The following is a 17,145-nucleotide window of genomic DNA, read 5'->3' as shown; positions in this document are numbered from 1 at the left end:
AACTTGCTATAATACTACAAGTTTCTCAAAGAAGAGTGGCTGTACTCTCATTTTAGACCATTTCCTTTCTCCTGTCACAGCTATGCATTTTTACTAATTGCTTTATTTAGGCAATTGCAGTCCCATGGCTGTAAAGTACATTGGTTCAGTTTACAAGTAATAAAGCTATTAGTAGTTCTTGCCTTCCAGACACTCAGTTGCTAGCAGTGATGCAAAAAGGAGGTAGTCCAGGGCTTGGAGTGGGAGGATGACACAGCTTCCATCAGCAGCAGTGTCTCTTTGAGCATCTGAGCCAATGGTGAAGCTGCACCTTTTCCAAGTGGGAGCAGTAGGTCCTGGAGGGGACACAATTTCATTTAATGAAATGAAACCCTTATCTTTCTGAACTGGCAACAAAACCTCACTGCCAAATAGAACTTTTAAAAATATTGGAAGACTTGGCACTTCCTGGCTGCATGTATAGGACTGAGTGACTTCTCCTGCAGTTCCAGAGCTGAGCTTATTATCTCCCTTCCTTCTTGGACTAATGGCATTTTATAGACAATTAGCTGCACCTCCTTCATCTTCCAACGTAAGCTTTTGTTCAGAAACCTCAGTGAATTCAGGTCAGGAGACATACCTTAGACTTACTAATAACTTTCTTCCACAAGAAAATTGGCACAAATTTCTATAACATAGTTTTAGGGCTTATTTCTTCTTATTTCTTCATTCTAAGAGCATGAAACGTTGAATCAGAGCGGTAGTGAGAAGGTGTTTATATACAGCCTTCTTTTGTCAGTAACTTTGAAGGTGACTTTAAAGAGCAAGGATATTCTGTGCATAGATGTTTTAGGTAATAAATACTACTTAAGGAACCATACTTATCTGTTAACTTACGTAAATGCCTTTCTGTAACTACAGGGCAATGGCTAACAACCAACACATGCTACAGAAAATTCAGCAGAAACTTCAGCAAATATCTGCAGAAGAAGATATTGCACATTTTAATTTTTCTTCAGCTAGTTACCTGCCTGAGAAGAGAAAAGGAATGAGGAACAGGACCTCAGGCATCTAAAGAATTGGAAGATGATGGCAGAATGTCCTGTATAATCTTTTCTGAAACATGTTTCTGACAGTAGGTGGGAGATGGACACAGAGAGAGTGATGAAATAAACCACAAATAACCAATTCAAGAAACCTGAGTGATGGTGTCTATGTCCTCCTTGCATCCCAGCTGACACTCCTGACACTCATGCCAGCTGGAAACCTGATATAGGGTGGGGACAGGCAGAAGCAGCCACATGCTCCAGCAGCTTCTTTTCCCCTCCTTTATTCCCTGTGAGAAATTCTCTCAATGCAGGTTTTGAATAACTGATCTAGAAAACCAAACAGTCCCTTGTGTCTGTACTACTTCTACAGTTGTATCCCTCCAACTCACCACCTGACACTTCTGCATATTGGATGTTCATTAGACACAGAGTTTTACCCAGTTTGTGCAAAAAACTTTGTTTTCTGCTACTCTTGCTGTTCAGGCTTGGCTATACTGGGGGGAAAGAATAATCTGATTACTGATATGCTTTATTCATGAAATAAGAAGGGACTTGCGCTACTGTTCTAATTACTTGTTGCTGTTATAAGAGTAAATGCAGAGAAGGGGTTTGCAGAGTTGAGAGTTACTGTCAGCCAGAGGGAATCCAGAAGGCCAAGCAGCCAGAGAGAACACTGGTGCTGGTTTATGCTTCATGCACTTATTCAAAACAGCCTAATTAGATGTTTTGCAGCTGGCACTATTTCTCTGGCTGTTGCTGTACTGAGGGCCACACACAAAAATGGACCCAAGTCCTTGGTGCTCTCTCATGGCTTTGGTGAGCACAGTCCTCTTCCTGAAGAGGATCTGATTTTGTGTCACCCACGCTATAATTTCCTCTGTGCAGGCAACTTGTCTGAAGAACAGCAAAGTACCATGGGCAGCATCACTGAAAACAGTGACTGATTTCCTGCAGGACTGCCTCAGGACAAAAGTGAGAAGGGAAACCTTGTGGGCTTGGTCTGCTGACAGCAGTTTCACAGCCTTTGACAGATCCATGTAAATGATCCTGAACTGAATCTCCCATTATTTTGAGAGCTCAGAGTACACTTTGTCCCCAGGCCAAAATCTGCAATTTCAATTTGAAGAAATCTAAGGGAGGAAGTGTTGTTTGCGCAACTTATCTAAACCTATTTCCTCACAATAACTATTGTTCACTTTAGCAACTTGACATAATATAATTTATTTTGTGAAAAATAAATTTAATTTTCAGCCTATAACTGTAGTGAGGTATACCGTGGTTTTATTAGCAAAAGTAGATAGATTTTTTCATTGTTTCTGAAAGAAATCAACGCTATTCTATTTGCAAAATGTATTAAAAACTCATCTTGAAACCCTTGAGATGGTATTGCATCAGTTGCCTTCAGTTCTTAACAAATTTAGCTGAGTTATAAGAGGCTGTTGGTTCCATATGCTGAAAAAAAAAAGTTGATATTTTTATCAACTCTTTCTTTAAAAATTATTTTTATTTTTATCATTATAATTTGCTGTGAAAACTCCCCCTCACCAGTCAGTAATATCAAGAAATCTTGATGTGCTCTTACATTTTGCTAATCAAGGTGTTAAGATTCTGCTTTGAAATCAGGATAAACAGTAATTTTTTTTCATTTGTGAACCTTATAATGAACCTCTTTATTGTGTCTTTTGTTGAAATAATGCATCTGTGGTTCTTCTGAGCAAGTTAAACAAGCTGATTTCTAATTAGAATAATGTGGTTTTGATATCTGATAATCTGAGAAAAGCTGTGCAGAAGGAAAAATCCAGAAAACTGAAAACCCCAAACCTTCAGTGTATACATTTGCAGCAGAGCTTACACAGTATTGTGAATATTTATTTTCATCTTTTTGTTGCTACAGAAATTTTCTTCCATGAGTCCTGTGGAATATTTAAATTAAATTTAATCCCACCTACTTTTATCCCCTATGTAGCTTCTACCTTGCCCTTTCTTTTGCCACTGCATGTTTCCCTTATTACTGATTTTATTTGTATTTTTTAAATATTGCTGTTCTGTAGAAAAAAACAGTGTGTGTGCCCCAATCCAGAACAGTACCTTGGTTCAATTACTACCTCTTCTACACATAAAAAACCCAGCAGGAGAGAATCTCCTAGGACTGTCAGCAGGTCCTGTTGCTTCTCATCCTCAGCGTTCGGGAGGATGCAAATGCTACCAGCACAAGTTGTTTAACTTCCAGGGAATGGAAGTTACCTTTGTCTTCCACCCAAGCTCAGGCACACACTGATGATATCTGGTTTGCAACTGGTGTTTGTAGGGAATATGTAAACAGCTGAAGTCTTGAAGGAGTTAGCACTGCACAAGAAATTAAAATCTCCTGAGCCTGTCAAGAAAAACAATACCTGCTCCTCTGAATGCATGGTAAGGGGAGGCACAGGCATGATGGAAAGAAAGGTTTGAAGCTTCCTTTTCAGGCACTGCTTCCATTACTTTGTTCAGCAATAGTCTGGAAAGAAGGGGAGCTCATCCCTGACAAGCCCTTCCCATCATACTCCTGCATCTCATGGTTGTCCTCTCAGGAATGGTGTTTCTTTCCTTGGGAGTTTTGCCACATAAGATTTCCTGAAACAGCTTGTTTAGGAATGGTGTTTTTCACAGCAGCCACAGGCTTGCTCAGCCTGAAGTTATTTCCTTCCCATGATAGCAGCTCTCTATTCCCAGATTTACACAGCACTTACCCCAGTTCATGACAGAGAGGTGGGGAGAAGCAAGGTGTTATTACAAGCTATTGACTTAAAAAGCTGCTGGTTTTTGTCCCAGCCACTCCAAAAATTCAGAGACATTACATCATTCCCAAGATGCAAAAATGCCATTTTTTTTTTCTAAGGCATGAGAGCAGAGACAAGATTTTATTTTCATTCATACATATAATTACATAAATAAGAGCAAAGCTCTCAAGCTATGAGAACAAAAAATTACCATACCTGTCGTTAATTATGTGAATTAAAAGCCTAATAAAGTTATTATCTGTAAATAACTGAATTTTTTCCTCACATAAAGCAGTGAGATAATGAGTTTAACATTAACTTCTCTCCTCCAGTGGAGAGCTGCTGTACAGCAAATGTGGATGAGAGGAGGACCCTTTAAGCAGGAAGCTGAATCCCTTGTTTCACCATCACTGAATGATTTGGGGCTGCCTTGATGAACCTCCCTGAGCAACAAGGATCTGCCTGGGTCCTTTTTAAGCAGCAGGTCTCCAGATCTGTCAGGAGCAAAGTACTTGCTATGCCACTTGAGAGGTCTCGGGTAGCAATGGTGGTTAAATCTTGACTTTTGTTGCAACTAAATAAACTAGAACATGGCTTAGCAGGAAAGGAAACAAGCTGTGTTCCTGTGGGCAACATACCAGGTGAAAGATGTTTCAGTAGGAATAGTGAGGTCAGCCAGCCTCACCTCAGTGGGGCCAAACCAAGTCCAAGACTGTGTTAGAACAAGATAATTGGGTTTAAGCTCCACTCAGTCCAGGCTTTTCCCTACATTCCTTTGATTACATACACACATTTCTAATTGCACTAAAATTGCTCAGCACAAAGATGACTTGCTGCATAATATTGACTGCTTGTCAAAAGCACAGAGGGAATCCTGACCCATCAGCAGGTCTAGCCTGAAGGAAGAATTTGGGACTTGCCTGTGGCAGGCACAGCTAGTCAGACACTCCCAAATACTCCCCTCATTTAAAGTCCTTGGTATTCACTTCAAGTAAGTTCCAAAAGAGAACTTAAAGGCAGTAAGTATGACCTGGAGTTTCTTGTAACATGCCACATGCCTCATACCTTCCTCCCTATCCGTGGCTGGTTTTGGAGACAAACAATCTTTTGGAGAAGCTTGTTGGTGCTGTTAGACTGGGCAAAACTCACTGGGCTCTTGCACCTCCTGATAGAGGAGAAAAAGTTGCTCTGGAGAAGATATCTTCTGTGCAGGACAGAGCAGACACCACAGGACCATGTTGGGATGTTTTCTTCTCCCATGTCCTGGCCATATGCAAAGGGGGCCTCTTTGGTCTAAACCCATGCTTTGACATGGAAATTTCTGTCCCATTTTTTTTTATAATTCAGTAGATGAAAAATGTTGTGGAATACATGGACAAGAGATAAAGATGCAAAGTATTCTTTGGCACAACATGCCTATTTTATGTAAGCTATCTCTCAGCTGAAAATATTTACTTGATTAACCTCCATCAATGCAGACTACTGCCTTTAGAAGCTGCTGCTTTCCACTCCACAAGGCATCTTACAAGAAAGCCAAACACTCATTGCATTGCCACTTTGAATTACACCTGCACTATCTCCCTTTCTGTAGATGGGGGAGATGAAGCCAAGACAGGTGACCAGTGAAGAGAAATCTTGAGAAAAGAATCTAGATTTCTGATTGCAAACTCCAGTTTCTGGGCTCTAAACTGTTGATAATGCTGTTGCTTCCATGAATGTTTAAAATACTGTGCACCTAGGAGAGATTTACCCTGACAAGTTTGCACAAAAATGAAATTGCTGCCAATGCCAGACAAAAAATATCTACTCTTACAGGAGATGACTGACAGTTACCTACTATTTATGTATGAGGTGAAGGCTTATGCCAAGTTAACTGCCACAGTACACGAACAATCCTCAGCTGAAAGTTAGGCACATTGGTTTGTATTTTCCATGAAGGTCCTAAGAAAGTGCCCTCTTAAAATTTTTCAGTTTTTACATAGCAACACACTGCTTAGTATTCAGAATAATTAAAAATAATCCTTGAGTTATGCTTTGTTTATAGTGCAATATGAATTCCTGGTTAATTGGGAGGGGAGGAAAGCAGCCTTGGTAACAATCAAAACAGCAAGATGTCTCTCAGTAGGAATTATTGCTGATCTTGTTTGAGGAGCAATAGGGACCTTGGGCCTCTAAAGCCAATGAATGCATCTTGTCCATGACACAGCTTAAAGCAGGCAGCAGTGCTCAGAAAATATTATACACTGATGTGCCACATGCTGAAGCTACTTAGCAGCTTAGAGAGGAAGGAACAGGGTTTATGTGAGAGAAGGTTTGCATACAGGGAGGTCTGTTCAGGGTAAAAGGAGCCTTCAGCCTCATGCTTTTCCTGGAACGGACTTGGGGAGCCCAGATGACTAAATCCTTGCACCTCTGGCTGTTGTGACTTACCAAAACACTGAAACATTGTTTACAGATCTTGGGAACTGAGTATGAATTTTACTGCATAAAAAAATCCACCAGTGCAGTATAACCTGTTTCAGTGCTTTTCTGCACAGATGTCTACCTTTAGAAACAAGCAAGCAGTGAAAGTATTAGAAGTTAATCTTGTTTTGTGAGCAGTTCTTTGCATATGAATGGTTGTGACCCAAGGCACTGATGCTCTGGCACAGTCACCTGAGGGAGGCTAGAGATAGATGGTCAAAGATGAAGAAAAGGAGACCTTGCTCATCAACACTGCAGCAAGGTGCCTACACAAACAGTGTCAGCTGCTCAATGAAACAAGGTGCAGACACAACCAGAGAAATGCTGAGCCAGGAAGCTGTCTGCTGCCTCTTTGGGCTTGACTGTCGCAAAGAGCCAACTGTAGTATTTTCAGCCTCTCTGAAATGCCCTGCAGAGGAGCTTGGTTCTTCCTTGTATGTTTTGTCACACCTGACAGCCCCATGAGGATGTCTCAGTTATGCCAGGGCATTTCAAATGGCATTGGTTGCCTGTGTGCAGGTAGCTGGCTCACACCCTTCACATCTGCCAATACTGAGCCATGACATTTGTCATTAAGAAAACCACCCGGACTGGACTCACATATGCTGCATTATTCACAGAGCTAGGAAATCCAATGGGAATTTTTAAATGGTTGCATCCAGCAAGAATGTAACCTAATCAGAACAACGTATTTTCGAAAGAATTCCTTCTAAGAGAAGCCCAATTTCTTCTTTTAATCTTTTGTCCTTAGCACACCCACAGTAACAGTAGGCTCACACATATTCCACAGTGGTGGGAGACCACCACAGAGTCCATTCCTTAGAGTAGCTTGTCTGTGATGCATGAAGGAATGTCAGAATATTGACCTATGCTGAAATTGCCCAGCTTTACCTCTAAGGCAGAGACTTGGAGAGACACAAAGCAAATATTCTGGTTTCATGGCTTTTTTGAGGCATTTGTTGAAAATATTCTATCTTCCTTAAAGGCAGTTCTACCCTCAGTTCATGTACAAACCCATTTATTTCAGAGGAATCCCTACCTATCACAAACTCCAAAGCACTATGAACTCTTACCTAAGTATCAGATTGTTCATAAAGTGAAACATGGCCCAAAATTGCAGTCAGTTACAGTGCTTGCCTTGAGACAGTCAAAAGGCATTTACAAAATGTATAGTCCTTGGTTTCTAAAAGAATGGAGTCTGGTAACCAAAAAGTGCACTCTTCCATGCAGCTTCAGTATGTCAATCACTTTTTTTGCAATAGATGGTAAAACTCTAAGGCAAACAGGCAGCAGTGAATACACCATTTATCTTGTAACCTGTGACAAGACCACTTGACACCTGTACAGGACCAGTATTTCTTGCAAATAATTCACCTCCTCTCCCTGTTTGGAAAATGATCAACCAGCCTGACACTTCTGACTTGTCACCAGCACAGAAGAGGTTATATTGCCTTGGGTCCTTTAATAAGCAATCATTTCCTCACTTGGAAACCCAGTCCACATATAAGGCATAAATCTTTTATCAGGATATGTAGTTTTAACTGAGGGAAATGTACCTTCTGTGCAATGAATTACACATACAGCCAATGTAGATCTCCTAAGGGAAAGACGGGGTTTAGGCAATGTCATGAATTTACAGTATATACACCTACCACAGGTACCTTCTCCTCTTCTGCAAGACTGTGGATGTGTCCAAGCCTAGAGCAGTGCCCACCTGCGTGGTGCTCTGTAGGAGCAGTGATCCCTGCTCATTAATGTACAATATCAATGTGCTCAGTCAACCTCAGTTTCTCTCTTCCCTTTTCACTGCAGTGCTGTGCTCCCTGTTGTGTAGCTGCTTGGCTCTGAGGCACCAGGCAGCTGCATTTGTGTGGTAATACAGCTTCACTGTCAGGTCTGTTACAGAAAATTAGTGAGGCCTTAAACAGAAACAATTTAAAAAAAAAAAACAACAAACAAAAACCAACAAATAAACCCAACAAATCAAACACAACAAAACCCTATTTTCATTAAGTGCTTTACAAGGCAGTCATCCATTACGCAAAAAGATAATGGGACAGGAAAATGCAAGGGAAAAATTTTAAATGCTTAATCTGTCAATCAAGCTAAGGGAAATGCATGCCCAGCACTGGATCACTTGCTTTCAACTTGCCTCAAAACTTAGTTCATCTGAAACTGAGAAACCAAGGGAGGTTGAGTATTGAAAATACGATTTCAGATATTCCTTTAGTCTAATACCATGGTGATAAGCACAGTAGTAAGGTGTAAGGTATGTAAAGGTGGAGTAAAGAGCCAAAATGCCCCTCCCTGTTGTTCTCTTACCTGCATTTCCAAAACACAGAAGACTAGTGTAAAAAGATATGGTGCAAGTTAAAAACAAAGCTATGCAGACAATTCTAGCTGAGATTTTGTGATACACAAGGGAAATAAGAAAACAATTTCTAACCTAGAATCTAAATCTACTCTTGCTAACATCCTTGGGAACCTTTTTAAGAGGCCCTGAAGATTAAACTTCTAGAATTGAGGATCTGCTAAGAAACTGCAGATAGCAGTAAGCTCACTCACACTGGCAAGGTGGAAGCACACGTGTGGTCCAGTGTCTGCTAATCTGCAGGGAAGAGATCCCTGCAGCTGAACAGCTTGTTTACTGTGTGACCAGTCCCATTAATCCCACATCTGATTATGAGGCATGTGGACAGGTCTTTACAGAAACTGGGGGAGAAAAGACAGACTGCAGAACACATTCACCTAAGGATGAGCAGAATCAGGGGCTTTTTTATTTTTTGGTGAGCAACCTTCATTTTTACCAGGAGGAAGCAAAATACTGTCAGGGAATAATGGATGAAATGGTTGTAGCACATGCCAGCTGAGACACAAACAGTGTATATGAGAACAGACATGAAACCTGTTAGAACCACTGAAAACAGAGTAAGATCCTAGAGAACTTTGTCTGTGAGGGTAGGGAGGATGTTATGATGCAAAGGTGCCTGGAAGAGACCCAAAGTGGAACTAACACATTCCTGAGGTGCTGGAGCAGGTCCAGAGAAGAGCAAGGAGGCTGTGAAGGGATCCAGCACAAGTCCTGTGAGGAAGGGCTGAGGGAGCTGGGGGTGTTGAGGCTGGAGAAGAGGAGGCTCAGGGGAGACCTCATCACTCTCTACAACTCCCTGAAAGGAGGCTGGAGCCAGGGGGGGGTTGGTCTCTTTTCCCAGGCAACTCTCAGCAAGACAAGAGGCCATGGGCTTAAGCTCTGTCAGGGGAGGTTTAGGTTGGATATTAGGAAAAAATTCTTTACAGAGAGGGTGATCAGACACTGGAATGGGCTGCCCAGGGAGGTGGTGGGTTCTCCATCCCTGGAGGTTTTTAAGAAGAGACTGAATGTGGCACTCAGTGCCATGGTCTGGTAACCACAGTGGCAGTGGATTAGGGGTTGGACTTGATGATCTCAGAGGTGCTTTCCAACCCGAATGATTCTGTGATTCTGTATGAAGCTCTGAAGGAATGGATAAAACCTGTGTGCCACACACAGTTGCATGCATGCTGTGTGCATACTACATATCACTTGGGAACCACGTGGACTTTTTTTCTTACTGCTGGGGACAGAGAAAGAAGGAAAGATGCAGCTTCTCAGCCCACAAACTTGTTGGACACAATGGCAAGCCAAATGTATCACCTGCCCCAGGCTTGAGATTGCTTTTAAAAGCTTATCAATTAAAACAAAAGTATCAAAGGTTTACACAACTTTATGTTGTAAATTTAATTAAAGGACCAGCAAAGTTTTCTTTTCCTGTGTGGAAAATACTAAGAACTGGAGCTTTCATAATTGAGATCATTTGGTATAGCCACTTAGCACATTAACATAGCCCTTGCTTAAGTGCTGCAAATAGAACACAGTATTTCTCTTAATACACAAATACTTTCACTGTGAGCCACAATGAAATGAGATTAATTTGAAATGTGCATAAAACAACTAAGGAGAATCATAAACACCACAGACACCAATCATCTGGGAAGAGGGTGGTCTCACTGGACACCACACTGCTTGCAGTGTGAGTAATAGCTGGGAATATTCTTGGACTGCACAGAAAAGCCAGCCCAGTATACCCTGGTGTTGTGTTGCAGAGTGTTAACAAGACTTACCTACTTAGAGATCAGTTTTGAAAAACATCCAGATTGCAAGTCTTATCACCCCCTGGTGATGCACTTTTTAGGTAGGCTAGCTCAAATCAAGAAAAAAATGCTGTTCCAAGGCCTTCTGCCTAAGTACCCACCCCAGCCCCCCTATGCACTCCCTTGAAGCACTTGTTTTTCCAGTGCTTACCAATGAGATGTTTCAGGCACAAAGGGGGGACTGACAAGCTGCCTGACTTAGCACATCCAAGTAGGGATCTAAAGATTGATCTTTAGCCTTCTCACTGCAAAATAAATATTTGCATTCTGTATCCCATCTGTGGTTTTGTCCCCTGTGGTGCATCAAATTCAGCCTAACCAAGGAACAGACCTTTCCCCTCTCCCAGCCTCCCCAGCAGCAAGAATCTCAGCTGACTAAACAACCCTCCCTGCTCTCTTGAGGACACCAGCCTGGTCCCTGTGCCCTGCTGGATCCCCCGGGCTCACTGTGCCCATGTCCACAGAGGGACAGTGCTCCCCCCTGGCTCTCCCTCTTCTCCTATGAGTGACATGGTCCTGCCAGAGGACCAGAGCCCTGGGGCAGGCTGAGGAAGACAGTCCTGCACAGCCAAGTGAAGGCAGCTACCAGTCCACCACCCTGACAAACCTTCCAGCAAAACGAGGTCCTGCATGAGAATTCCAGGGATACTTGCCTTTAGTGATTAGCATCATGGTGCTGTGACTTTTTTTTTTTTTTTTTTTTTTCTCCCCACTGGAAGAACTATAAATATGAGCTCAGACAATACATGAGACATTCTGAAATGCTGTAAGATGATAGTCAATTTCTAATGCTTTATCCAGAGAGGAGTATGCAGAGAAATATTTCAGTATGTAGGCAGAAGCCTGACTGAAACTTTTATTTTGTGTTACATAAGTGGGATAATTATATCTAGTAATCTTCCCAGTATTCAGGACAGTCTGAGTTTTATGCCACCCTAGATATTTGGATTATTATAAGTAAAAAGCAACAATGACTTCTATTTCCTTGCTGCAGACTGTGTACTTAAAATTTGCTGTGTATTGTGGTTTTTATTGGCCCATTTCCTAGGAATCACCCATTTTCTTATAGCATGTTAAGTCATGAAAACTGACTGCTTAAAAAAAAAAGGGGTAGGGAAAAAAGGTTTAAAAACACATGGAAATCAGAGATATTTTTCACTATTAGTACTAGATGCAGCTACCAGTATTTTAAATAATAATACCTTTAAAATGCTTTTACTTACAAGCAAACACTGGAAGGATGGAAGGAAAATGATATTATTGATTCCTTGCCAGTTCAAAAGAATATAAATATTTGAAAACTATGCCATTTTACTGAAAAGTATTTTACACATGCATATTTAAGTGACTGGCTAAGTTACATATTTCAGGGCTAAACTTTGGTCTCTGCTGACCCTGTGCAGGGCTGAGGAAAGAGCAAGAATTCTTTCTCCTTCCTGAGTAACGATAATACCAGTTGTGCATGTGACCCACAAAGTGGAGATAAATCCCTTTTTGGGCTCTGCCTCTATGCTTTCTTAAAATTCACGATTCAGATCAGCAGATTGCAATTTTTTCCCCAGAACTGAATGGGAACTTAACAAATATTTGATCTAGATGTGATTGCCAGAGATTTTGCAGTTGGAGGAAAGCTTTGAAAACAGATGGGAAAACCAAGGTGAGCTGGTGAATTTCAGTTTGCTGTGGCCTTTGTGTTTAGGAACAATTAAGAGGTGATGCAAACCATCCACTCTATTTATATGCTCCCAAACCTGAAAGGAGAGGAAAAGACAGGCAGCTCAGCATTACTTTTCAGATTGTTGTCCAAGACATAGTGTGCCAGGACTGTGGTGGAGATTGCAGTGGCCACTTGAGGTGAGACTGGGGCAGGAGGCTCTCCAACAATGGTTCTGAAGTATGATCCACATTCTGGATCCTCCTTCTCTGAGTGCAAACCCTGTGAAACATGTATTTATATCAGGACTACTGAGAAGCTGAAATAATTGAATTAAATTCTCACTAAATTTTGCATATAGTAGAACTATTTCGATAACTGACTTTTCAATACGTTTCATAAATAATCATCACTTTCATTGCAGTGAACATATTTATTGCAATACCTGACTCATCTGACATTTCAGTGATCTTTAATTTTGTTTATATGTGTTATAATCTTACTTGGATGGTAAATTAATGTAATTTCTATAAGTGCTTCTGGAAAACTTTGCCATACAAAGAAAAACCCTCTTGAGAATTAATGCAGTGAAAGATGTATGCCAGTAAGAAAGGTAATTGCTGGTGGTAATGTATTTTACTTCTTTAATAACATTCTAACTAACCAAATACAAAAAGGCAGTGTCAGTGTATCAAGACCTTACTCCTACTCTTCCATCAAATACCAGTTTCTGTTGCTAACCTGTGGTACTGTGATTTCTAAAGGCAACACATTCAAGACAAGATGCAAAAAGGCATCAAAAGCTTATGTTAAGATCAGGGAAGAGAGAACAATGAAAAAGCTTAAGAAAGTGTTAAACTTTTTTTTAAAAAATTACTGAAGCTATAAAGTACTAAAGTCTTTCATGCAGACTGTATGTATAGCAAAAAGCTGTATTTTTCACATCAATATTAAATTTTAATGATGTTGCTGACATGCTGGCATAGGCAGTAGAAGCCCCTCTCTGTGCAGGCTTCCAAACCAAATAATACTTAGACAAAGAGATTTAGACATTCCATTCCTGAAGGCAAACTCAAGCCTAGCATGAATTCCCCTGCAACCAAGTACCATCTAAGTACAGGTCACTTTTCTTTACCCCTTTTCTGTACTCTTACATTACCTGACAAGCAGGAATACACAGGAGCAAACATGCTGACTCAGTACACAGCTGAAATTTTGTTACTCTGGCTTAAAAACACAGCTCATTTCCAAGATCATCCCACTACCAAAACTGCACTTCAAATTGTCTTCATTATGAGGCTTAGAGTGCTGGAATTTAAAAGAAAAAAAATTTAAAAAGGAAATAGAAAAAAAACAACAGATAAACAGAAGAGCAGCTTCTCATCTTTTTGCCTCTTAGCAGGACTCTGGCTATGACAGACACAGAACTCCCAACTTACCACAGCAAAAGAAATTAAAAAGCCTCCAATAAAATTAATGCCTTTCCCTGTTTTCCAGCAAGTCCTTGTTTCTTTATACACTTCTTGCACTCTATGCTACCAAAAGAACACTACACTTGGTCTCATGCTCTGCAAATCTCACCCCAATGAGGTCTGAATCCCTCTCCCATGGCACTCACTCTGGTGAAGAGCCTGGCTGCTCCACATCAGAACAAGGTCACAGAAATGGCAGAATTGTCACAGTTGGAAAAGACCTCTCAGATCACAGAGTCCAACCATCAACCCAGAAAAACACACAGTGCCCACCTAGAGAATGTCCTGAAGTGCCACATCTACACTGTTTTTAAACACCTCCAGGGATGGTGACTCCACCACCTCCCTGGGCAGCCCATTCCAACACCCCACTACTCCCTCAGAAAGAAAATTCTTCCTAGTACCTAGGTGAGTGAGTACTGTACCCTATGATTCATTACAAATGCATCCTAAATCCAGGGCCAAACACACGTAACAACTTCTTGTGTCTCTTTATAGTGTATTCTCAAATGGTCACAACTTCTTACGTACCTGGTAGGAATTACAATAATCAGCAGTGAATAAAACAGTAGCTCTAAAGAAACCTTCTTGGGATAGCCAGATAGCCTCCTGGGTTGAGATGAGCAGGGCTAAATCCCAACATGACCACAGACATTAAGAGCAAAGCTTGTTTTAACTGCTCTGCACTTGATAGTATGAGCAGCCCAGTAATGCTGGGTCCATTTCCCAATTCTTAATTATATTTCCTTATTTTTTTCAGACTGCATCCAGGTGTTTTTTTCTTGTCAAGAGCACAGTCTGAATGCTCCCTTGAGGGCAAACACAGTCTCAATAAAAGCACATTTAGCACAGATGGGAGTTTAGTAATGGCTCATTTATTCTCTTTGAAGACTATGGTCAGAGGTCCTTAAATCCAATGCACTGCATCTGTGTGCATTAACAATGGTGTATTAGGTTCATTGTGCTTCACCATGTGTGGCACAGATAAATACACATGTAACCACACCTTGAAAGACTCGTTTTCTTCTTCAGCTCTTTGAGTTTATGTAAATACATAGCAACACTGTGGAAGGAGAGGTTTGTATTGGTTCCTGCTACTTGAGTAGCAGAAAAACCATTTGTTCAAGTGATACCTTGTCATACATAGAACCTAGAAAAAAGTATTTTGTGGAGGTCAGCAATTGTATATCACAGCTAAGAAAATGACACACTTTTCTGCATGAAGTTTTCTATACTGAATGATGACACAGAAATGATGTTATTTCATATTCACCTGACGTGCATTATTTTGAAAAAAAAGTCCCTCATTTACTTAAAAAATTAGAAAGATTCTCCTGTCTCATTACAAAACCTCATTTTATTCTTTACCTTACAGCAAAATCAAGATGATACTTTATTTCATTTCTTACTACTTAATAAAATATTTTTAAATACAACAAAATACTTGCCAAGGTTGAAGCATGTGAACCATTTTCATAGCAAGATATTTCACTTGGTTGTGTTTATAAAGGAAAACCAATATGGGTACCCCATTCCCATTTGAAATTTAGACTTCATTAACAGCAAATTTTAAAAAATTTAAAATATTTCTGTTTTCCCCAGATTTACTCTGTATTTGACAGAGCACTGGGGAGGGAGTTAGTTGCATAGTTTGAATTGCCTCTTTCACATCATCTTAGGATACCCTAACATTATTTAGAGTTACACTCCAGACTATGCCAGAGAGGGCCAAGATCAGGAGAAAAACCAAAGCTGAAAAGGAAACAGTCCATGGAAGTGAAAAAGAAGGAAAACAAATTGCAGTTAATGGAAGCCTTGTGCTGCTGCTTTGAAAACTACTAGTTGCACCATCATCAATCTCCTATTCAGCCACGTAACAGACACTTTCCTAAGTTCACTATACACAAAAAAATTTGGGTGCTCTACAAACCCAGTGATTTTTAAATGAATTAATATTAGAACAAAAAGAAAGTTTCACATGATATTCAATCTTAACAATTACAAAGCAGTAAGTCCTAGTCAAGATTCAGCTATATTTTCCCAAAGCAGAGTAGTATTTCTTTAGAAATTGAAGTACAATAAAGTTAAAAGACATCATTTTATTTATAAAAGATTTGCCTAATAATTTACCAAGGTAATTTTCAATGTTTCCTACATTCTGCAACTAAGGAAAAGGGTGGAAACCACTTCAGGGAAGTAACACGGAGTGAGAAAGTTGCATATAACCAGGAAGGGAGGTGAGATATCATAGCACAATGCAGTACTCTTGTCTCTCAAAAGGCAGCAAAATGCACCAAAACTACACCTTGATAGACTCTACTAGTCTCCTCCATATTTTGTGTCTCAAATATTTTCCATCTTTAAGCAGGATTTGATTAAAAACTGTCTTTTCTTTAATCTTCAGGTTCACACATACTTTTCCATTCTTGTAGTTCCTGAGAATCATTTATCTTCCATGCTTCAGTAAAGGACTTTAGCTTTTTTCTGTGGGAGGAAAACAAAATCCAATAAAATATCAAAATATTTTTGAAATTGGGACATCAGACCTGGAAAACCATGCATTCATTTGTAAAAATTTTATACATGGTCAAAAATAATAGTTTGCATAGCTCAAACATTTAACATTTTTCAGCATATGTATTCCAGCTTCAGGACAGTCACCTATTTAATTTTATAACTAACTAACACTGACATAAGTACTGACATAAGTACATAAGTAATGTAAGTACTGACAAGATGAAATAAAACATTGAGCGTGAGTAAACCATTAAAGGAAATAAATAGTATTATGGTATTACTGGGGTTTTTTTTTTGGCATTCAGTTCCATATTCATCCTGGGTGGGGTTTTTTTGGTTGTTTTTTTTTTCAAAGAGTTCACAAGAGCTGTGACAATTACCAAGACATCTAAAATGGGTTAACACAAAATTACTGATGAAAAACATTTGAAGACCGTGTGGAATTGTCCAGTGGATTTTTTTAAGGAATATGAGAGTGATATAAAAAAAAAAAAGGCAGCTAGCCTGTGGCTATTGCAACAGCACACATATACTACTGTGAACAGGTCTGCATTTAATTCCTAAGATCATGATAATTTTCATTTGCTACCACATACCATATGCATTTTTAAATTTCTTTATTTCTCTTTTGGGGAGAAAGTACAGAGGAATGCTATGACATTTAGATCACATCATGGCAATAAGCGAAAATAAATATATAAATATATAAGGAATATATATAAATATATAATATAAATATAAATATAAAATATAAAATATAAATATATAAAAGATAAAATATATAAAATATAAAAATATAAATATATATATAAATAAAGGAATATATAAATGAAAATATTTCTATAATGTCTTATATAAAAGAACTGGAAGAATTAAGAGTTACATAATTATAATAATTTATGCACAGTGAAATCACTGAAACCATTGATGGGTTTTTGTGTTTTTTTTTTCATTTTCAGTAACTTAAGCTCCAGATTTATATAGCTGCATGAGGTTCCCTCCAAAGTGTATGCAAGTGGTCTGTCTACAGCGAAGGAATAACCTGGTACAGGTCAATCCCAATGAATTAACAACTGCTGTGT

General features: G+C 39.6%; 1 protein-coding gene and 1 long non-coding RNA gene across 3 annotated transcripts in view; both read right to left on the bottom strand.

The window, feature by feature from the left end:
- Window positions 1–9,982: 9,982 nt before the first annotated feature.
- On the bottom strand, window positions 9,983–13,615 carry LOC139790075 (uncharacterized). The gene is made up of 2 exons (XR_011723367.1): window positions 13,234–13,615; window positions 9,983–12,356 (listed from the first exon to the last, which is right to left on the bottom strand). It is a non-coding gene; the product is annotated as an uncharacterized lncRNA (long non-coding RNA).
- Window positions 13,616–14,883: 1,268 nt separating this feature from the next.
- Window positions 14,884–17,145, bottom strand: part of MSH3 (mutS homolog 3) — a 109,298-nt gene continuing 107,036 nt past the window's right edge. For both annotated transcript variants that reach the window (XM_071731343.1, XM_071731342.1), the window contains one exon: window positions 14,884–16,030. In XM_071731343.1, coding sequence (XP_071587444.1) covers window positions 15,940–16,030 — 91 coding nt within the window. In that variant the 3' untranslated portion in view covers window positions 14,884–15,939. The remainder of the gene's footprint in view (window positions 16,031–17,145) is intronic.

The sequence above is a fragment of the Heliangelus exortis genome, chromosome Z (assembly GCF_036169615.1).
Source record: "Heliangelus exortis chromosome Z, bHelExo1.hap1, whole genome shotgun sequence".
Taxonomy (NCBI): domain Eukaryota; kingdom Metazoa; phylum Chordata; class Aves; order Apodiformes; family Trochilidae; genus Heliangelus; species Heliangelus exortis.
Note: the sequence above shows the minus strand (reverse complement) of the source record. Positions and strands in the feature narration are given on the sequence as shown.